This window comes from Lentinula edodes, assembly GCF_021015755.1.
Source record: "Lentinula edodes strain Le(Bin) 0899 ss11 chromosome Unknown C8R40scaffold_36, whole genome shotgun sequence".
Classification (NCBI taxonomy): Eukaryota; Fungi; Basidiomycota; class Agaricomycetes; order Agaricales; family Omphalotaceae; genus Lentinula; species Lentinula edodes.
In genome coordinates, this window is record NW_025764342.1 from 17,377 (window position 1) to 36,210 (window position 18,834).

An 18,834-nucleotide genomic window follows, 5' to 3' on the forward strand; every position below is an offset into this window, starting at 1 on the left:
ATCCCACCTATGTAGACGACGTACCTCTTGCATCTTGGGTTGACCAATGGATGTGTACTAGTGATGTAAGTTGTAACGTATGTAAAACCGGTGACCTGTGTGCCATATCATTATATGAACAAGCTATGATTGGGGAACTGGCAGTTATCTGACCTCAGTAATCACATACTGTGCGCAATTCTTCCCAAGTTCCCATTTCGAAGAAGGCTGGTAGGCATTTCCATACCTCTTGTCGTCCTTTCGAATGCTGCTTCTTGGCATTTGCCACACATTCGCTACACACATTCAATGCATTCCATCTATTATACGGACGTAGAGGATGTGGATGCCTTGACGCTTCCATGAGATGCCACTCGGTATGAGGGCTTCGAGCCATGGCACACAACACGTTAGTGCATGTCGGCGCCCGTTGAAAACCCAGTAAAAATGAATGCGAAAGGCTCATTTCAGCATAACGAAGTCTTTCTCTGCCTACAAGACAGACAGTCTTTTGTTGCCATGTCATATCATCTGGTTGATCTTCGAGAATACGCCGAGAAGGTAGTCGAGCGACGCAGTAATATGCAAAAGGAAGGACAATTGTAACGTTCGTTTCCTGAGCTAAACGGATCGCTCGCATGACTACGTCGCTTTTGAGGTGTTTAGAGGTCGATTTACCACGAGACGTTCGGGAATCGTAGTCCTCCAGCGTAGCAGGTAGAGTCCGGGTTAAGACAGCGATACACTTTCGGCGCAGAGAATGTATCATATATTTCGAGCTCAGACGCAAGACTCCGGAGATGAAATCGAGAATATCTTCAAGTGTGGAATCAGAGGGGAAATCATCGAAATGGCTAAATAACACCGGATGAGATAAAGCGACAGCAAAGTAAAGTAGAAGGCGTACGATGGGTGATAAAGAGAACTAAGAAGGTCTGATATGTCTTTAGCGAGGTCTTGTAGTTGAACAACTGGGCATCCTTCTATACAATTTTGGGTGTCGTTATCAGATTGAGGTAAAGAAAACAGTGTAGAAAATATTTCAGAGCTGTTGGAAAGCACAGTTTGATGAACACGGAAGAGTGTGTTCTCAGCCTGAACTACTATAGAGCCATCGTAAAGCCAGAACCTTTCGTCTCTTTCCGGTTCCATAGTTTGGCATAACTTACGATCGTGATATGATGCCACGTTCCCCACGTCGTTCAAATTTACTCACGAGTCCAAGCGTCGCTTATCTTAGTAGTAAGATAAGAACCTTCATCAGTGTATTATAAGGCAGTATGTATGTGGTATCTGGATGTTTTAATCGACGAAAAAGACGTTATGTGGATCATTGCTCTGAAAAGCATGGTTTAATCATACTAGTTGACCAAAGCGGACAAAATATCAATGTCCATACGAGGCGAAATCTCGCACTTGAATGGATGAAGGTGGCTAATAGGAACCATTTATATTACATATCAGGTTAGTGGGTTCTCTGACGCACCTCACAATTCCACTCTTATTCTTCAAGGACAAGGGTGGCTCTCCATCACAAGGAGCTATATCAAACGCCGCTAGACTCATTGCCAGCGTGATGAATACAGAGGCATCCCCAAGTAAACGACCTAAATTAGGGTAAGCTCGTTGGGAATCAGACCAAGGGAAGTTCCTATGGCGCACCTGGACAAATTCTATCAAGCCATTCCAGATCTCAGCACGTAGGACTCAAAAGGGAAGAACGAACAACCAACCTGCGCCCAAAGCCGAAGACCATGTCTTTCGGATCCTGTTCTGGGGATTCACCAAGAAATCTCTCTGGATTGAATTCCATTGGATTTTTATAGACCTCTGGATCGTGTGTCATGTTCCTGTGTAATAACAGAACTCAATGTATTGTTAGTGCAATCCATATAAGTTAGTCCTCACCAGATGTTGGCAAAAATGATAGCGCCCTTGGGAATAAACATTCCATCATGAATATCGTCCGCAGCCGTGCAATGAGGAAGACCTGTATAATGTGCGCATGTCGTCAGTCCAATTTGTGGTACACTTGAACAATGAAAACACTCACCATTGGGAACAACAGCATGATACCTCATCACCTCTTTGCACACCGCTTCAACGTACGTCAAACGGTCTCTATCTTCAAATGAGGGCAGCCGATCCTTTCCAATGACTGACTCCAGTTCGTTCTGCGCTTTTCTTTGAACCTCAGGGAACATTGCCATCAACAAGAAGAAGACGTGAACAGTGACCGCAGTCTGAGGGGACGACAAGGTTAATTAAACTTCGACATCGGAAGAGAAGAAACGTACAGTTTCCGCTCCAGCTAGGATGAAATGATCAACATTTGAAGAACGGAAAGAACCTCGGAAAAACGTACCACCGAACATAGAGCTAGAAGCAAATTTGAGATCGAGCTCTTCCTGGGGTGTAAGTTTTTGCTTGAGCCATTTTGCAGTGAAGGAATCTTCTGCGGTTCCTTCCGCCTTGGAATTTTATTAATCGACATCAATAGTTTGTACAGAGCGCACACTTACTAGTTGCTTCTTGACAAAGTTAAATGGTACATCGACCATTGCCCAATAATCTTTTGCCCATGCTCGGCCAATGCGTTTCCATTCCGTGCCCGGGAACCAGTCGGGAACTTTCAGAAGAATCGGCATTTGGTTAACGAGGAATGCTCCTGGGGCAGTAGCACGATTAAAATTATCCATGGCAGTATTCGCAATATTGACGAAAGGATCGTTGGATTCCTCTGCCTCGTAACCGTAAGCAACCCGGAGAATGATAGCACCTGCGTGTCTAGAGCGGTGACCATCTCAATGATTTGCATGCAATTAATACAATAGGAAAGACACTTACTGAAAGCAGTGGTCCAAAAGACCATCCGGATTGCGCAAAACCCGTCTAACAAACTTTTTACCTAATTGTTCTTCTTGCGGGAAGAAACCTTGGACGGCAGAGTTACTGCCAAGTTCCTGATGAAAGAGACGTCTGGATGATTTGAATCGCTTGTCGTATGGAAGGAATCCCATAGAGTCCTTGTGCGTTTGGTCTATGAGTATGACGCACGATGTAGCATTTTCATGGCATAAATCGTACCCTCATCTCGATGAGTTCCATTGCCATTGGGACGTAGGGCCTATCAGAATACACATTGCTTTTCTTGTCGAGCATCTCTTGGCACCGCTTATACGAGTTAATGACAACAACGGTAGTACCTAAACCAGGTATTAGACCGATTCTGGCGCGCAACATCCGAAATGCATACCGAATATTGAGACCGAGAGGAGATCACCTGCAAAGTATGCATAAACAGTCTGCTTTCGGAATCCTGAATTCGGAAAGCACGGCTTTTACACGCACCCCATCGTTCCCCCCACTTGGCGAAAATTTCCCACTCGTAGGCCGTTGGTAAGTCCAGTAAATTCCCAATCAGAGGCCAACCTTGAGGCCCCGGAGGCATGGAAGGTCGCCTTCGCCGTGTCAACAGACCTCCTACACTTATGGCAGCAACAACCAAAAGAAATTTTGCCCACATTCAGATTCCAGTACTCAAGTAAAGTAAGGTAACGTGTAACCTGCAATGATGGAAGAGGGAAGGTGCCACTTGGTGGCTTTCGGGGGAAAGTCGAACGGAATGTGACTTTACGGATTTCACCATTTAGCTAAGGCTAGGCTGGGCGTCAACTTCGGATTTCTGATGACAGGTGTGCGTTGGAAACTGAATAAGACTGAATTACACACTTGGAGTATGTATCCCTACATGCAGGGTTGTTTGATTCTGTCAGTTTGGTTCATCTGATATTATCGGGTTCAATATTCAATATAGTTAATTACAAGGTCGGTCTGGGAGGGTCTGGCTTGACCGAAAAATCGTGAAAAAAATCTCGCATGGCTCCGTACCGCAAAATCTCGGCAACTTGCTAGCACTGTGCACTAAAGGTGAGCACTCGCGAAGGTGCACTGCGAAAAAGATTACATTTGCATACAATAAGAGAGACCGCCTCCATGAGAAATGTTCGTCGGTCTTCATATTAATTCACGGCAGGTCCAGAGAGTCTCCTCGTCGATGCTACATATTTATTCCTTCGCATCAGTACAGTGACGAAAAAACGCGATTTTCTAGGCGCTACGCCGTCGTCGCACCTTTGCACTACTGGTATGAATATCTCTGTCAACTCTGATACTTATACCGTCCGTTGTTGAGTTAGTTCCTGCGAACTAGGTTATTTAAATAATCTGGGATTAGGAGGTAAGTGCGACGGGAATTATTTTTCATCTTACCTCCAGCCTGGATTCTAGCGCGTTATTGGGAATGGACAGGGCATAATTCTCATTGGTGGACGTGAGGTCGGAGTTGAGACCTTGACGGATGTAATCCCTCGAGTTCAACGTCACAAGCAAACAGTTGGTGTAAACTGTTCAGAACTGGAATGTCAAGTGTTGACCCTCGAGTGCAAAGAAAGGATACTACGTACATCGACCCACTAAAGATGATCAAAGAGTTAGTATGTATTCGAGTACCTTTTGTCCGGGTGAAAGCTTACTGGAGACATAAACAAAGATATAGATAAATGTTCCAGGCACGCCTTCGAGCTTCATGAACGTCAGCACGGGCGTGAATAACTTGACTCAAACCTACCAGAATTAAAGTCACGATGGAGCATAGTGAAGTCGGTATGCCTGGACCAATATTTAAACGATCCAGTTTCGTTTGATATAAAGAAAACTAGGTGGGACCGACCAGTGTTGAACGTAAACACGATCTATGAGAAGGAGTGAGGAAAGTATCTATCTAAAAGATGGCGGAATTTCCGCTTACTAGTCTATTGAGAACATCAGTCGTATTTTTGAAGCCCGTTTTCGACCTTTGTAGAAGGAATATCATAAGGAAAGTGATGGCGAGATCGGACACAATCCCGAGTACATTGGTGACGATAGAGACATTCTGTGCATAGGTCAACTTGATGAAGTAGAAAGTAAAGCCAAGTCTCACGTCCAACAAAGCTAACTGGGCTAACTCTGTATATTGACTAAGTCTGCACATAGAAAATGAAGACGATAAGGATGAAAGAATTTCAATAAACAGAGTATCACTCACACAACGCCGATGAAGTCTGACACCATAGACAATGATGATCAGTCCAGTGGGAATTAAGTATCGTGGATTCGAGCACTTACAATAGAGCGTTACTAGGACGCTCTACTCAGTCCGCTTGTCTGAAAAAATTTGACATAATGATAATCATACCTAAAGAGCCTAAACTAGTCAAAGACTAGATTATTATTGAGCTTGATGTTTCCAGCAGTCAACAAGATAACCACGAACCACGAAACCCGAAAGCAACCGGCTTTTGCTCACTATGCGCAAAGTAATCAAGTAATCAATGCCATGGCCAAGATCAGGATGAAACAAAACATACGTGCGTAAATGCGATAACAGTAAAAACTAAAAATTCATGCAGTCTGTTACCAATATTGTAAGATCATTTTAATGAGCTTACTGCTGTACTAGAAACGCAATCATTCCACTAAATATCAGCTCGATGATTAGATTGCTGAGGACAAGGTTCAGCTTCACAAATTTGTGAAAAAGACAAGTTCGTGAACTTACGGATCTAGCTTTGCCAGTGCCAGGGGGTTTCCTTGATCTTTGAGGACGAAAGTGTTATTGAGCTCCGAGCACTTATATATGACACTCACTGGTCACAGTGTAGTTATAAACAGCAGCTGAAAATGGATGAGCGAATGAGGTGTCCTTCCAAGGGAGCACGCTAACCGTAGAGAAATCCAATCTGACATGTGTCGCATATGATGACTGCCGCCACCTAAACACCATTAATGTGAGCAAGATATTAGCGAATAGGAATGAACAATTATCGCACCAAAGTTTGAACAGTCCAGCTATCCCTTTTACTATATTTGCGATAGTAAAACCATGCCTGCATGCATCCCGCTACCACGGGCTATGAAATTTTTACTCTTCTCGGACACAAATCACGAACCTCCGTATAATCTACTCCGTAAAGAAGAAAGGGAAGAGGTTAATTTGAGTGATTGCAAAGTCTGCTTTAATTTTAGGACTTACATACAGCAAAGTACAACTGCATGAGACAGGAACCCCAACCTAAAGTGCTATTAGTGAATTTCTTACCAAGATGAAGAAGAACGATAAATAATACGTTGTGTCAACGTTTATCGGTACTGCCATCGTGGAGCCGAGCAAAGGAAACAAGCAGAAATTCGTAGAGGACTGTAAGCTCGTCCTAGAGTCGTCAGCTTTTTTAAGGGGGGGAGGTAGGTACCGAAAGCGAAACCATCGTGTTTGTGATCCTTCTACTTATCAACTACCCAACAATCTAACCTCCCCGTTAGTGAATACTATGATACGTAAGGGTTGGCGAAATGGCACCTGTATACTTCCTACTCTTTTTCTGCAAGAAAGCGGCGAACGCTAACGAACCAGCCCGAATTTCTTATGTAAATGTAACTGTTACTGTGATCATGCCGTTCTTTTGAATTTGCATGAGATCATAGAATTGCGAACAATGGAGGTGGACGGGATCGGACTTGGATTTCGGAGAACTGCCTACTACACCCTCCATCATGATTAGGCGGCCTTGTTTTCAGAAGGTGAACATGGATAGGTACATGCATGACTGCATGAAAACTATGAAACCCCTCGATGAAGAGAACCCTAGCCCAACTTAGCCCGCGGGGCCTGCGGGGGCGCGAGCACACGCAGGTACACGCCTAAGATCCGATATCCGGGAAAGGTGATTTGGGGTGATCCAGGGATCAGAATTGATCTGAACCTTTGCGTCAGGATATCCCTGAGCCTGCGTAGGCCTGCATCTCACTCCGAGAGCTGCTCCAAAGTCTTCCAAAGTTTAGTCAATCTCGGAAGACCAACCAAAGACTACTCAGGGTGTAATCATTCACGGTATGAGTGGCATCTTCCTGGTCTTATAGCTTGAATAAAATAATGGAACCTTCGAAAAGGTATACTTGAGAACACAGTGAAATACGAGCTGATGGTGAATGATAGAATAATGCCTCGTATGTAGCATTGCGGAAACCATCCCACGGCATGATCGCACTTTTCGTCAATGTGGGTGCAGTGAGTTGCAGTGATGTGTTTGATTTGTGGATGATTAAAAAACCGCAGGAGTTTGTGGGCGTGAACGGTGCACCCGGAATGCACTTCCCTGAAAAACGGCGTTATATATTGTATACAGATATCTAGGATGGGTTCAGGAATGCATTCACTGTGGAAAAAGAAAAAAAAAGTGTCTGACCGGTAACCTCCGGTAACTGACGAGGTAACAGATATGGTTGAAACTCTGAAGGACCGTCGTTATCAACTGAAATACGCTAATTCAGTTTTCAGTTTGGGCCGAGACGTTATGAACTACAACCTTCCCTCAATACTCTTTCGACCTGGTCCGAACATACTACCTCCCGGCACCGACAAAATTTAAACCAGACGTTGCATGCGTGCGTGATATTTTGCAGATTCAGGAGACTCAAGGAAGTCCAACGCGCCGGACTCGACAAGTAATCTGGCTCTATATGGAGAAGGTTCAGAAGTCCACCGGCGGGACGGTACGTGCGAAACAGCCTACATGTGAAACGGTCCGTACCGTTACCTTGGCCGGTCGTAGCCGGTCGTCATTGATTCATTTACTCATTCGGTGGTTCATCATCTTAATCTTCTTGAATCTTGATTATGAGTTGGAACCGGGTTACATAGAACTAGTGCTGTCTTTGAAAATGGTGCAACAGGTGAACAATTGTCTTACAAGGATTGGCCCAAGTGTTTACCGTATGCGCACAAAAGTTAAATAGATTGCTGTAGATTGACTATTGAGCCTCGCGTGGATTTGTCTTGACAACATTGCAGTTCAATTTTCTGCTTTATGATCACTGAGTATTATCCCTGGAAATCCTATATACTAAAAAGCGACGGGTTAGGCACTCAAGTAATTTACATAAGCAGCTCTAGGATCCTGCCACAGAGCGGTGGCACAGAGTGCCCGCAATATTTGCCGCGAAGCGGCACAGTGTCCACTATACTCACTCAGCCTTACTGTATAAGATGGACCCGATGATAACACTGACATTTATTGTTACTAATAGTGTCATTATCCTCAATGTATCTGATAGTGTGGTGTGTTGTACATATATGAAATGATACAGTGTATATCCACAACTTCATCTGCAAAACCTGGATATTCGGCTAAAGTCTGAGAGCAGATCCCAGCAGATCCCAGTGCTGAAAGCACTGAAAGCAGTATGCTCTGAGTGCTTTCACTGCTGGGAAGTGCTCCCAACTGCTTTCGGACCCTTAGCCAAAAATACAGGTTTTGCAGATGATGTTGGAATGCCTGGATTCAATGTCTAGAGAAAGTCATGCTTCATCTTCAAAACCTGGATGTTCGCGAGAGCAAGGGTACTAGCTGGAGAGTGCTGTCCAGTGCTGAAAGCACTCCCAGCAGTTTTTCACTACTGTTGGGAGCACTTTCCCAGCTGGGACGTGCTGTCGGCTGCTGTCAAGTCCATGCCTCGGGGCTCCATTCCGCCGCTCGGTATTCCGAAGATCCACCTTTATTGTAATCTCTCCTTATTGTTCTTTCTTGCTACACATACCCTTTCGTTCTAGTCCCTCCTTATTGTCTTTTACTTTACCCTGCAGGTACTACACGTATAGCTCCTAGTAGTTAGTCTAGCGCTCCGCACCGATGCGCCGCTCCGTAGATATAAATACTGCCTGTACGCTACTGTAGTTCCTCAGTTTAATTATTGACTTAGATTTCCTCCTTAACTCTGTACCCCTCTAAGTCTTCAGGCTCAACACCTTGAAGTATGTTCTACTCTACCTTAGGACTTAGACATCCTCTGGTTCGCTCCTCGTCACCGGCAATACCGCCGCTCCGACTTGGCTGCTACTTAGCTCCTCCCTTCTATACTCTCGATCTCCGGGGACTAACGGCGTAACAGCGGTGTTGTTAATAACTTCACTACTGTTCCACTCGACCTCCCGCACTTAGACACCTTGTGGCCTCTGGCACGGTTACACGGTGTACATGATCTTAACAGCTGCTTTTGAGCTCTTAGCCAAAAATACCACAACTCTGACAATGCTCATGCCAGTGATTTTCAGTATCTCAACAGTATCAATGGCTCTGGACTTCCTGTTTAAAATTGAAAATGATACCCAGGAATCTGGATCCAACTGCCAGCCTCTGCAATAACACTTGGGCATTAATTTGAAGCAATAACTAATAATAAGTGTGGAGGAGCAAAGCAAGCCACCACGGTGAAGGCACAAGTGCTCTCCATCCAGCATCTGCAAAACATGGATATCTGAGTGCTTTCAGACCCCTAGCCAAAAATACAGGTTTTGCAGATTAGTACCCTTGGTCAGGCAAATGTACAGATGTGAAGTACAATGAAGGCTGCATCTGCAAAACCTGGATGTTTGTGAGAGCAAGGATACTAGCTGGAGAGTGCTTTTGAGCTCCATTTAGTAAAGGTAAGTCTCTGAACATGCCTTACTACAAATAGTGTGTACCCAAAGTTCTTCTAGAAATGAAAAGTATATTGTTTTCAATGAAAATAGCTTAGAATACTACATAATGAATCTGAAAGTATGGAGGCGCAAGGCGTCAACTGAGGGGGGTTTGGGGGCTTGCCCCCAACAAGCTGTGAACCCTGCTGTAGCACATGGTGCAAGCAAAGCAAGCCACCATGGCAAAGGCATGGGTTCTAAAGCTTGTGTATGTATGATATATGGCCATAGATCATGGAGCCTGGGTTTCTTAGTAAGTATATAGGTGTGTTGAAGTTGGTTGAAGAAGGTGATACTTTATAGATATACAGTATATCTCGAGGATTGATGTTGTTGAAGAGAAGGAAATAGATAAGGAACTCCACAAGAGTCTTTCACCTTGTATCAAATCCTCGATGCCAGTGGGTGCATAACAGATTTTTTGGTGGCAGTTTCCACAAGAGATTATATATGTACGCAACAACAATAAAAGTCAGTCCAACAGCATCTTCATGTTGCTGGTTAATGGGTTGATTGACTACTTTCATGTCCCAGAGATCTTCTCATTCAAAGTTGAGAAGTTTATCGTTTCAAGGAGTAGACACAAAATGCAAATTTTGAGGACCAAACCTTGGTACGTCTCAAAGTACTAGCACTTTTCATATGTAGCTTACCGTAAAAAAAACTGCATTTTCCAGGGAGGGAAATTGTCACGGATAGGAGATGATGAATGCGATATGCCTTGAGAGGGAAATTTGCAGATTGAGGATTGTGCAGGAATCAGCTTGAGGAATTCAAGGGGCGGCGGGCGAATAGAAAAGAAATGAAGAAGAGAAGGGCCTCATGCAAAGTGTACGGCTGTGCCTTCTGACTAAAATACAGCCTATCTCGGTTTTCACCTTGCATTTGAGCATCCTAAATTCGACGGCCTCGTTTCGTGGTGGTAGTTCATACTAGGAAAGCGCTTTAGCTAAGATCCAAGTCACGATTACTGTATAAGTCCCATGACTTCCACGTGCTGTCAAGTCCTTGGCGCTCGTTTCTGAGATTTGAAGTCACCTTGTTTTTGAACGACCATGAACGAAGTAGAGGATGAAAAGAAGCCTTTCGCAGTCGGCGCTCAAGAAGATGACTTTTTGCCGGATCCAGACGAAACGCTCATGCTCAACCAAGGACATGGTAAAGTATGGATGGTCAAGGTAATCCATGCTAATCTCAATTCCCGCGAGCGGTACATTTTACTGCAGCCCAGATTCCCAAATTCTTATTGGAGCGCTGGGTCGCTGTAAATGCTGAAGATGTTCACCTCGCTTCTTTACGAATATACACCGACCCTGGACCTGGTCAGAAAACCCGAATTATCTTATTTCTTCCACAACAAAATGACTCGACCACTTCGCCAAATCCGAATTGGCCTGTATTTGGACCTAACGCATTGCAGAGCTCTTCCGATGCTGAACCTGATTGCTACGAGCTCGAAATGGTTAACGACAACGTAGACAATCACATCGTGGTCGCAGAGCGACCCAAGGATGCTTCCTTCGGTTTATCGTCGAATCCTTCTGCTCCTCCGAATCCTCGCGCTAGGACGACTATCCTCACTGGGCGCATCAAACACGACTGCTCTCTTCGCCCTTCATTCAGTGCACGATACCGCAAGCAAATGCGAGAACGTCACCAAAAATACAACACACCTCTTAGGCAAATCAAGATGATTGAGAATGCTGGGGTTGCAGGCGGCAGAGGTGGAATCAATAGGCTTAGTAGTGGAGTTGGTGTGGGTGCCGGTGGTGCGTTCAGGGACCTCGTCGTACGTCTGATGCCTTGGTCTTCCTGTCACAGATCTCTAACCAATCCATCAACACAGGCGACGAACAAGAAACCGGCAAAAGGCACTTTCGAGCGCATGGCTCGTATGCCGAGAAATCAACTTCTCGATGCTCTCTTTGCCTTGTTCCGAGATACTCCTCGGTGGGGTATCAAACCTTTGCGAGAGAAGACCCAACAGCCCGAGGCTTATCTGAAAGAAGTCTTATCGGAAATTGCGTATCTCCATCGGAGCGGAGAATACAATGGTCTATGGGAAGTCAAGGACACATTCAAGGAGGAAGGCGTATGTCTATCGCTCAACCATAAAATGAAACGTTACTGAAAAATCATTGCGTCTGTACAGATTAAAGGCGAAATTTTTGCCGGGCCAAGCTCTTTCGAAGGTGATGTTAAGATGGAGGACGCTAATGGTTTCGAGGATGATGAAGAGGATGAAGATATGGAGGAGGTCTCATAGGACTGTATTCCGCTCTGTATCTGCCAGGTATTTTGTTGTATTTTTATAATGTTGTATCTTAAGATATTGGATTATCATCTTGCTTTGTTTGTCCGCGGAATTGCAATTCCTTTTGATCCCCCCCTTTGGTCTTCTACCCTTCTTCGCGTCTCACTGCCACGATTGAAGCTGACTTGTTCGACACAATGCAATCTGTAAGTAAGTACCATAATCTATGTTGTCTTTTGTTCTTCTTAGAAAGCTTCTCCATCCGATTGACTCATCTATAGGCTTGATTCTTACGTCTTGACAAACGGCCACTCAAAGATCGGCCCGTCCCGAGGGAAAGAAGCCTTCCATCTCTAAACGTAGTGTATTCAACCTCCACGCCTTTCCTCTTTTTGTTCTTTGCACTCTCCATCACCTAGTTGCTATCCTCCGGAAACAAACGTCTTTTGTACAACCAACGCCCGACACCTTTTGTTGTTTTGTTGCAGCTCAATCCCGCCTTTGGCAACTTCTCCAGACTATAGCTAGGGTGGCGGAAGACTAATCGTAACCGTTCTCGTCACCTGCCCCCCAAAAACTCCGTTGAACGACCGTTCTTACCAGTCTTTTTCCCTTTCTATCCTCAACAACAGTTCGGTCTCCTTGTTCTCCCGTCATACGTTGTGTGCCGCTCACACCAACAATGTCTCTCTTTCTCTTAAGACCAGCTGTTTTTCTTCTCGCTACAATCTATGCTTGTCCTAGTCCGGCCCACGCAGAAGTCGCTTCGCACAGCGGAATGGTGTTCGGGCCTGACTCAAATGGTGTATGTTACGAAGGGTACACTGATTTACTGTCTTCGAGTGCTTGATTGAACACATATCACCTTCCAGGTCCTTCCAAGGCTCAGCTACGCCGTGTCCTACACAGATTTACCCCCATCTACCAAAAACTGTTGTTGCTGCGATTGTGATCGCTGTCGTTTTCGGTGTGTCTACCCCTCTCAGAAACGGTCTTGCTGGGCCTAAACCCTGATACTGCAACTTGCGTGAACTTGTTTTTAGTAATTGCCCTATGTGTAGTTCTTCTCTTATGGCGCAGACAGGTTCGAGCCACCACAGATGACAGTGCCAGCTCGCTGTTCGACTTTGTATCCGGAGAAAGGAGGCTGAGCACCTCGAACTCATCGCTATCACCCAGTTGGCCAAACTCGCCTCGTTTATCTGTCAAGACAATGATTGACTCACAATCAATCTTGAACGAAAAGGAATTGCACGAATCCGAGTCATACTTTCACCATTTTTCGCATGGACCAGAAGCTGATGTCGAAGGTTCAGTTGAAACACTTACTGCAGTAAGTCTTATCGTTGCACCGATACGACGTAAACTTGATATCGTATACCATATGATCTAGTAACACTCGACTGCGCTCTTTGCTAGCCCCGATACGGTGGACTTCTTTATTTTCTTGCTTCACCCTGACCCTGCCATGAACCGTTATTCCCTCCACGTTCCTTTCCTTTGTGCAACTACTATGTCGTATTCTATACACAGTATCTCTTTCTTTCAGCAGTACGTACCAGTAATTTACTGCTCTTGTTTGAATGGACTTGATGTTCATTGGCCAAGAGACAAAAGCACCTTTTCATTGAAGATATACTGCGGAAATTTACTTATGTACATGTGAGATAGATACAGATATGCATGTACGTCGGCGGCAGAGTGATGCAATGTAAAATACCAAAAGAAAAGGATGAGGATACGTTATAAATGCGTCAGGTCAATGACTTCATATGAAGTGGGGACTACACCAGCTGGCTTTCTGAAGGAAGTTGAGTCAAGGGGCTCCAGTTTGACAGCTCTCGATGTACTAGCGTAAGCCAAGGGTGGTTCTAACTTTTCCCGTTTCACAGCTCTTGACGGGGCTGAACTCGCAGAAGTCGAGAGTGTGTCGAACTTTTCTCTTTTCACTGGTATCGCAGGAGAACCAGCGAGAGTCACAGAGCTTCCCTAGAGACAAATAAGACATTAGTCAACATTTTTAATAGATAGGATCTGCGAGCTTACTCTACTACTGGCCGGAATGACGGAAACATTTCTAGAATTAGAACTATTGACGAGAGTTGAGGCTGAAGAAGCAGACTAGTGGTACACGAATCAGAAAAGTTCCGCCTGCCCATTCCGAAGCAATGAATTTACCCGTATTGGAGCTAGATCATTCGTTGTAAGGTCAATAGGGAAGTGAGGTTTAAGCTCTTCTTCGTCGACTTGAAGACGGCCTTTGCGGGGTGGGTATGGTGCTATATCCTTTGCTCGAAGTAAATCTGAATGAATGTCAAAAGGCGACGGTCAGAACCAAAGAAACATCATTCGGACCTATTGGCATATATCGAAAACGAAAGCGGGCGATAGGATCACCGTACGGTTCCGTCTCATGCTCTAAAACACTCCTACTATCGACGACAGGCTTCCCGAACCTGAAGAATAACGCCGACTCAGACCGAGATATTTCGCATCAGAGAGGAAAATCCACAATACGCTACGTTGTGTTATGCGCGGAGCCTTTGACATCTTTCTCGTTGAACTCCAAAGTTTCAGGTGCAGTATGCGACTTGTCATATAGTTTCCTGCTTCGTAACCTGACGCGTATGATAATCAAGTCTATTTCTCCAGGACTTTCTGTAGACAAACTGACTGCATCCTCGATGTCTTCCGGAGCACTAGATAAGAGATCCCGACAGTTCACATAAGAAGGGCACCACAACTCACCGGTGAGCTTTAATTTCGAAAACACAAAGGGCATTCTCGTATTCCCTGCAGTTCTGAATCCCTTCTTGATTACACTCCGGTTAACTGTCCTTCCAGATATGATCTTTCCTCCCATAGCTCGTCCGTCTATATATATCCGGCCCCTTGTGGGACACTCAAAGGACCTATCGCACCAATGAACTTGGAAACTTTTGCCTTCTTCCGAAGCAATGTAGCAGGTTACTGTTTTCTCTCTATCGTCGAAGTCCACACCATGTTCTTCGAGGTGCCCATTACCATCGATGGTGATCCACGCGCCGATGTTTCCGTAGAAAAGCATTGGCAGCAATGGTGGCTGAGGAGGTGTGTCAAAGGTGTGTACATTAAGAAAAGTCACCAGAAACGTGACGTGATTTCGCGCGCTCAATTTTCAAAGATTTACTATTATCGCACATGTGGAGGTTAGTACTTCGTACATACCAAGCACATCCCAAAATGACATGCTAAGATGGATTGAATATTAGGGTTGGAGTTACAATGCAATGAATTATAGTTTCCGGGGATGAGTATTGTACAATGAACAATGACTTCAAAGTTCAGCAAGGTTCATATTAGCCCTCGACGAAAATCTATCTTATGTCCGCCTACAGTTTGTTAAATGAGTATATAGGGAACTGAGATCAGTGGCATTCACTGGGTCAAATCAATGAAGACAGGTTCTTTTGGTTGTTCTGTCTTGATACTGGCAACACCAGACTCTCTTTTGACTCTTTTACGGTCACGGGTGTCCGGATGCTTGGCTCGGAGTTCATCTAGACGCCTCTGTGATCATAAACCGTTCCCTTCAAGCAAGGTCAGCAAACAAAAGCTGTAAAACGTACCTGAAGGTTCTCCATCTCCTTTTGCGGATCGTCGTCATCGTCTGATATTTCAATTATTCCAAGACTGCCTGGTCTGACGCCTTGCATACTTGAAGAACGAGGTCGTTTCGAGGATTGAGGGAGGTCATTTGTTTGAGAAGTGGATGGTGCAGGAGGGGCGATACCATGAGCACGAAGCACCTCTACAATGAAAGTGGTCAATAAAAAGTAGCAATCGCAGAGGGACGGAGGAACCTAAAGGCCGGTACCGGAAGACGAACCGCAAGAAGTATTTACCAATGGGTTCACCGAGATTTTTATAGGATGGTTTCTCGTCATACGCAGTTGTACCAAATCTACACACAGCTAAAAAATTCAGCATTCCTGTTGAGGAAAGAACGCTGTATGATTTCGCACCTGGTCTGATGGTCTATTCCTTTCTTTGTTGACTCATTATACGTTTCTTCTTCCGGTGGCTTTGAAATTTTCTCCCTAATGGCTCGTCCAGTCTGACTCCAATATCGAATGCGCAACTCAATTTCACCGATATTTCCAGGCATGTCTAGGGCAAAAGAATCCTCATCGTCTGTGGTGATGATTGTTCAATAATCAAAGTGCATAGCTACGACACTGTGGCATACCTGTCAGTTTCATAAGAGCAAATTCAAATAGTCTTGAGGAAGTCGGAGAAATACGGAGTCCTTTCTTTATCATCGCCTTATTTCTCTTTTTTATAACTTGTCCTCCACAGCTTGTTCCGTCTATGCGAAACCGTCCGTTGCTAGTCCCTTTGAAAACAGTATCTTTCCATCGCACTTGGTATTGCTATAGAGAAGAGGTTCATTAAGAAATAAGGAGGCTCTACGTATATGCCGCAGCACCGAGATTTGCAAGAAGATTACCTTTCCGGCAACAGAAGGAACCCAGCAAGTCACTGTAGTCAATCCGTCTTTTGTAGACTTCTCTGGGCTGTACTCGTCTAGAGGTTTACCGTCAACGATAATGTATGCACGGAAAGACTTATAAGAAGGCATGTCAAGTTATGAACCGCGTTCGAAGAATGACAAATGGGAAACGCGCACACACGCATCACATGATAGCACCATCACAAACAACATCCCACCATGTCGGTCCCTCCTGAGGATTTGTCTCCTACTCTAATTTTCCGTCATAGGACCCGATTGAACTCAGATAGAGCCTACTCAGACTGGCATCCTTCTACGAATAGTCCAACCTCCACAGAACCGACGTCTCCAACGACTCGAAATCGTTTACTTTTGTTCTTGACATTACGGAGACACTATTTTCTCATCCTGACGCTCTCATTTCTCGTTTCCTGTCTTCTGCTATCAGTTTGCCATGTCTTGGGGAATGCATATCGTGCTCGATATCAACAAGCTTTTCTCAAGCCAAACCAACCTAAACTTTCAAATAATACAATTGCCATCAATATCGCTAATTCCCGCAAGAGCAAAACGTATATCCCACCTCGCCCATTTTCAAAGGCGTCGTCCAATGAGATAGAGGCCTCTGGTCCATTTTCAACAGCCCATAAACTAGGGTCTACTCGCACCGGCGCCGTTCCTGTGGTGTATCGTACGGTCCTCGAACGATTGGAGCAACTAGATCGTCAGCAAGAAGCGTTACTCGCCCTTCCTATATCTCTTCCTTTCCTTGATGTCGAGAACCAATACCATTATTTTCCAAAAACTGTTGTGAATAACCTTTGCCGTGACTCTCTTTGTCGATTCCTCCTCCCCCTTCGCATTGCAGAACAAGAGTCCAAAGCCCGAATTCATCTTCTCGAGATCATTCAAACAGCTAAGCGTCTTGATCGGATACTGGTGCTGCCTCGCGTCGGGAAAAGTAGACTCGGTCTATGCTTTCGATGGAGCTTTGAAGCATATTATGACGAAGATATGTTACAGGAGACCTTACATGAGGAAGGTGTCCGGTCAGTGACGCTAGAAGCATTCAAACTCTGGCTTGACTCAGGTCCGGTGCCATCACCCCGTGGTCAATTAGTGTCTCTCTCATCCAAAGTAGACTCGAACCGCCCAGGGACCGTGAACTTCACAGACAACAACAATAGGCTGATCACTTTTGTCGACAACGACCCTCTCACATTACAAGATCCTAGGCTCCCCGGATGTTTTGGTGATCGGTTCAGTGCGCTGATTTTGAATGATTTCACGCCGGTAGCGATCTATCCATCACCCGTAGTGAATAAATCCTTGAAGAAGCAGCCCGTCGGGGAAGAATTTATTTCTATTCTTGGCCGAGAGGATATCCGCAATGCCTCAAGGTTTCCGGCTCTGGGAGGAATATCACCTAAGAATGAGCCGGAAGTACTCATGCTGGACTGGGGTATGCGGCATCCCGTCTATTCTCAGCCATTCAAGGGTCCTATAACATATTCACCTTTACTCGAACGACTAGCGACGACGCTGTCATCTCCATCGTCTCCGTATCTAACGATCCACTGGCGTATGGAGAGTGTATCTCCGGACGTATTGCCCGATTGCGCTCACGATCTTGTCGATACGATTTCGAACCTCCTGCACTCTCCCGATCTCAGTGAAGGCATCCAGAAAGTGTGGTTTTCGGGCGATTATCCTGTACCTCTTGTCGAACATTTGTATCCGACCTCCGATCGGGCTCAGACTCGAGCGACAATTCAAAACAAGTCGGGCACCTTTAGGGATTTTGGAGAGAAGCATACGGAGGCTGTGAATATATTGGTTGACGCATTTCGAGAGGGGGCGGAGCTGGATCGGTGGACTATCACTGATCTTACAGCAGAGCTTGCACGGATGGAGAAAGATAATGAACTTCATGATGTTCATCCTGAATTCTTAGCCGATTCGGGCGCTTTGGGAATCTTGGACAAGATGGTTGGCATGGACGCAGCGATCTTCGTAGGGGGCTCTAAGCGTTGTGGGAGGACAAGGTGAGGACATTCTGTATTCATATCCCGCCGTTTTATCCCTGATGAAGTCTATCTATTTGTTAGCTCTTTCACTAAACAAGTGATTGACAGTAGGCAGAAATTTTTTGAAAAAGACGGGTTAGTGCGGAACGTTGTTGAATACTTTGGATGATCGTTGGTCTGTTCGGTCAATACTCGGGTCCTCATGGTTCTGGTGTTCATTTCGGGTTCCATCGAAGCAATCGGTGCACCCTTACCATTCATGTCCTTACAGTTTGATTTCGGAAAAGCTAATTTTGTTAATCCTGGACCTGGATCTATCCTGTATTTATCTCGCATTCAATCTGTATTCCAAACATATCTTATTACAGCGTGGACGATGAGTTATAGACTACTACGGTCACCTTACTTGTTGGAACGAAATAATGCCGCACTGATCAATTGCAAGCGCGCCGAGAAACTGTCAACAAGAGAAGATTGTTTAGGTAAGAAGCCGAGACCATCTTCGGCGTCCCACTTCCACCTC

General features: G+C 45.1%; 8 protein-coding genes across 8 annotated transcripts; 3 read left to right on the forward strand and 5 right to left on the reverse strand.

The window, feature by feature from the left end:
• Nucleotides 1-154: 154 nt before the first annotated feature.
• Nucleotides 155-1,131, reverse strand: C8R40DRAFT_1054220 (uncharacterized protein; the record flags this gene model as incomplete). Its single annotated transcript, XM_046224917.1, has 2 exons — nucleotides 155-833; nucleotides 887-1,131. 2 exons carry the CDS (start codon nucleotides 1,129-1,131, stop codon nucleotides 155-157), a joined length of 924 nt encoding a protein of 307 aa, XP_046082638.1.
• A 48-nt stretch (nucleotides 1,132-1,179) lies between these two features.
• On the reverse strand, nucleotides 1,180-3,725 carry C8R40DRAFT_540990 (cytochrome P450). Its single transcript, XM_046235386.1, has 13 exons — nucleotides 3,331-3,725; nucleotides 3,236-3,262; nucleotides 3,067-3,185; nucleotides 2,827-3,005; nucleotides 2,502-2,766; nucleotides 2,345-2,450; nucleotides 2,277-2,290; nucleotides 2,033-2,222; nucleotides 1,888-1,969; nucleotides 1,713-1,829; nucleotides 1,642-1,652; nucleotides 1,466-1,586; nucleotides 1,180-1,413 (listed from the first exon to the last, which is right to left on the reverse strand). Exons 1-13 carry the CDS (start codon nucleotides 3,503-3,505, stop codon nucleotides 1,341-1,343), a joined length of 1,479 nt encoding a protein of 492 aa, XP_046082639.1. The 5' UTR covers nucleotides 3,506-3,725; the 3' UTR covers nucleotides 1,180-1,340.
• C8R40DRAFT_1120834 (uncharacterized protein) lies at nucleotides 3,717-6,783 on the reverse strand. The gene is made up of 26 exons (XM_046228786.1): nucleotides 6,538-6,783; nucleotides 6,380-6,479; nucleotides 6,273-6,326; nucleotides 6,150-6,220; nucleotides 6,056-6,094; nucleotides 5,973-5,983; nucleotides 5,853-5,923; nucleotides 5,747-5,795; nucleotides 5,671-5,697; nucleotides 5,582-5,618; nucleotides 5,472-5,525; nucleotides 5,391-5,416; nucleotides 5,297-5,328; nucleotides 5,219-5,243; nucleotides 5,149-5,160; nucleotides 5,069-5,084; nucleotides 4,964-5,006; nucleotides 4,790-4,915; nucleotides 4,712-4,733; nucleotides 4,610-4,650; nucleotides 4,515-4,563; nucleotides 4,446-4,454; nucleotides 4,252-4,385; nucleotides 4,114-4,188; nucleotides 3,957-4,039; nucleotides 3,717-3,896 (listed from the first exon to the last, which is right to left on the reverse strand). Exons 3-25 carry the CDS (start codon nucleotides 6,285-6,287, stop codon nucleotides 4,007-4,009), a joined length of 1,017 nt encoding a protein of 338 aa, XP_046082640.1. The 5' UTR covers nucleotides 6,288-6,326; nucleotides 6,380-6,479; nucleotides 6,538-6,783; the 3' UTR covers nucleotides 3,717-3,896; nucleotides 3,957-4,006.
• A 3,810-nt stretch (nucleotides 6,784-10,593) lies between these two features.
• C8R40DRAFT_1072313 (transcription initiation factor IIF, beta subunit) lies at nucleotides 10,594-11,804 on the forward strand (the record flags this gene model as incomplete). Its single annotated transcript, XM_046226442.1, has 4 exons — nucleotides 10,594-10,716; nucleotides 10,770-11,327; nucleotides 11,385-11,630; nucleotides 11,691-11,804. 4 exons carry the CDS (start codon nucleotides 10,594-10,596, stop codon nucleotides 11,802-11,804), a joined length of 1,041 nt encoding a protein of 346 aa, XP_046082641.1.
• Nucleotides 11,805-12,311: 507 nt separating this feature from the next.
• C8R40DRAFT_541782 (uncharacterized protein) lies at nucleotides 12,312-13,362 on the forward strand. The gene is made up of 5 exons (XM_046235389.1): nucleotides 12,312-12,338; nucleotides 12,396-12,611; nucleotides 12,665-12,759; nucleotides 12,836-13,125; nucleotides 13,186-13,362. Exons 2-5 carry the CDS (start codon nucleotides 12,475-12,477, stop codon nucleotides 13,186-13,188), a joined length of 525 nt encoding a protein of 174 aa, XP_046082642.1. The 5' UTR covers nucleotides 12,312-12,338; nucleotides 12,396-12,474; the 3' UTR covers nucleotides 13,189-13,362.
• A 20-nt stretch (nucleotides 13,363-13,382) lies between these two features.
• Nucleotides 13,383-14,893, reverse strand: C8R40DRAFT_1120847 (uncharacterized protein). The gene is made up of 6 exons (XM_046228787.1): nucleotides 14,541-14,893; nucleotides 14,315-14,480; nucleotides 14,148-14,248; nucleotides 13,971-14,095; nucleotides 13,839-13,913; nucleotides 13,383-13,781 (listed from the first exon to the last, which is right to left on the reverse strand). The coding sequence occupies exons 1-6, from the start codon at nucleotides 14,857-14,859 to the stop codon at nucleotides 13,536-13,538; spliced, it is 1,032 nt and encodes a 343-aa protein (XP_046082643.1). The 5' UTR covers nucleotides 14,860-14,893; the 3' UTR covers nucleotides 13,383-13,535.
• Nucleotides 14,894-15,044: 151 nt separating this feature from the next.
• Nucleotides 15,045-16,448, reverse strand: C8R40DRAFT_1120851 (uncharacterized protein). The gene is made up of 7 exons (XM_046228788.1): nucleotides 16,282-16,448; nucleotides 16,021-16,204; nucleotides 15,797-15,965; nucleotides 15,635-15,735; nucleotides 15,401-15,582; nucleotides 15,214-15,341; nucleotides 15,045-15,163 (listed from the first exon to the last, which is right to left on the reverse strand). The coding sequence occupies exons 1-7, from the start codon at nucleotides 16,411-16,413 to the stop codon at nucleotides 15,154-15,156; spliced, it is 906 nt and encodes a 301-aa protein (XP_046082644.1). The 5' UTR covers nucleotides 16,414-16,448; the 3' UTR covers nucleotides 15,045-15,153.
• Nucleotides 16,449-16,479: 31 nt separating this feature from the next.
• On the forward strand, nucleotides 16,480-18,794 carry C8R40DRAFT_1256436 (uncharacterized protein). The gene is made up of 2 exons (XM_046233772.1): nucleotides 16,480-18,329; nucleotides 18,393-18,794. Exons 1-2 carry the CDS (start codon nucleotides 16,504-16,506, stop codon nucleotides 18,478-18,480), a joined length of 1,914 nt encoding a protein of 637 aa, XP_046082645.1. The 5' UTR covers nucleotides 16,480-16,503; the 3' UTR covers nucleotides 18,481-18,794.
• Nucleotides 18,795-18,834: the final 40 nt, after the last annotated feature.

Excerpts from the sequence above, each read along its gene's own strand:
- C8R40DRAFT_1256436 (XM_046233772.1), top strand. The coding sequence starts at position 16,504 with ATGTCGGTCCCTCCTGAGGATTTGTCTCCTACTCTAATTTTCCGTCAT. Across the intron at positions 18,330-18,392 it reads AAGCGTTGTGGGAGGACAAG|CTCTTTCACTAAACAAGTGA; the intron begins GTGAGGACATTC and ends TCTATTTGTTAG.
- C8R40DRAFT_1120847 (XM_046228787.1), bottom strand. The coding sequence starts at position 14,859 with ATGCTTTTCTACGGAAACATCGGCGCGTGGATCACCATCGATGGTAAT. Across the intron at positions 14,249-14,314 it reads GGCTCCGCGCATAACACAAC|GTTCGGGAAGCCTGTCGTCG; the intron begins GTAGCGTATTGT and ends GTTATTCTTCAG. Across the intron at positions 13,914-13,970 it reads ATGATCTAGCTCCAATACGG|TCTGCTTCTTCAGCCTCAAC; the intron begins GTAAATTCATTG and ends GTGTACCACTAG.
- C8R40DRAFT_540990 (XM_046235386.1), bottom strand. The coding sequence starts at position 3,505 with ATGTGGGCAAAATTTCTTTTGGTTGTTGCTGCCATAAGTGTAGGAGGT. Across the intron at positions 3,006-3,066 it reads TGGAACTCATCGAGATGAGG|GACTCTATGGGATTCCTTCC; the intron begins GTACGATTTATG and ends CAAACGCACAAG. Across the intron at positions 1,970-2,032 it reads TCATGCTGTTGTTCCCAATG|GTCTTCCTCATTGCACGGCT; the intron begins GTGAGTGTTTTC and ends CACATTATACAG.
- C8R40DRAFT_1120851 (XM_046228788.1), bottom strand. The coding sequence starts at position 16,413 with ATGCCTTCTTATAAGTCTTTCCGTGCATACATTATCGTTGACGGTAAA. Across the intron at positions 15,966-16,020 it reads TGCTCTTATGAAACTGACAG|ACGATGAGGATTCTTTTGCC; the intron begins GTATGCCACAGT and ends TCATCACCACAG. Across the intron at positions 15,583-15,634 it reads CTTCCGGTACCGGCCTTTAG|AGGTGCTTCGTGCTCATGGT; the intron begins GTTCCTCCGTCC and ends CTTTCATTGTAG.
- C8R40DRAFT_1120834 (XM_046228786.1), bottom strand. Across the intron at positions 5,329-5,390 it reads CTGTTATCGCATTTACGCAC|TGAGCAAAAGCCGGTTGCTT; the intron begins GTATGTTTTGTT and ends CTTTGCGCATAG. Across the intron at positions 4,916-4,963 it reads CCCAGTTAGCTTTGTTGGAC|AATGTCTCTATCGTCACCAA; the intron begins GTGAGACTTGGC and ends ACCTATGCACAG.
- C8R40DRAFT_541782 (XM_046235389.1), top strand. The coding sequence starts at position 12,475 with ATGTCTCTCTTTCTCTTAAGACCAGCTGTTTTTCTTCTCGCTACAATC. Across the intron at positions 12,612-12,664 it reads AATGGTGTATGTTACGAAGG|GTCCTTCCAAGGCTCAGCTA; the intron begins GTACACTGATTT and ends ATCACCTTCCAG. Across the intron at positions 12,760-12,835 it reads TGTGATCGCTGTCGTTTTCG|TAATTGCCCTATGTGTAGTT; the intron begins GTGTGTCTACCC and ends ACTTGTTTTTAG.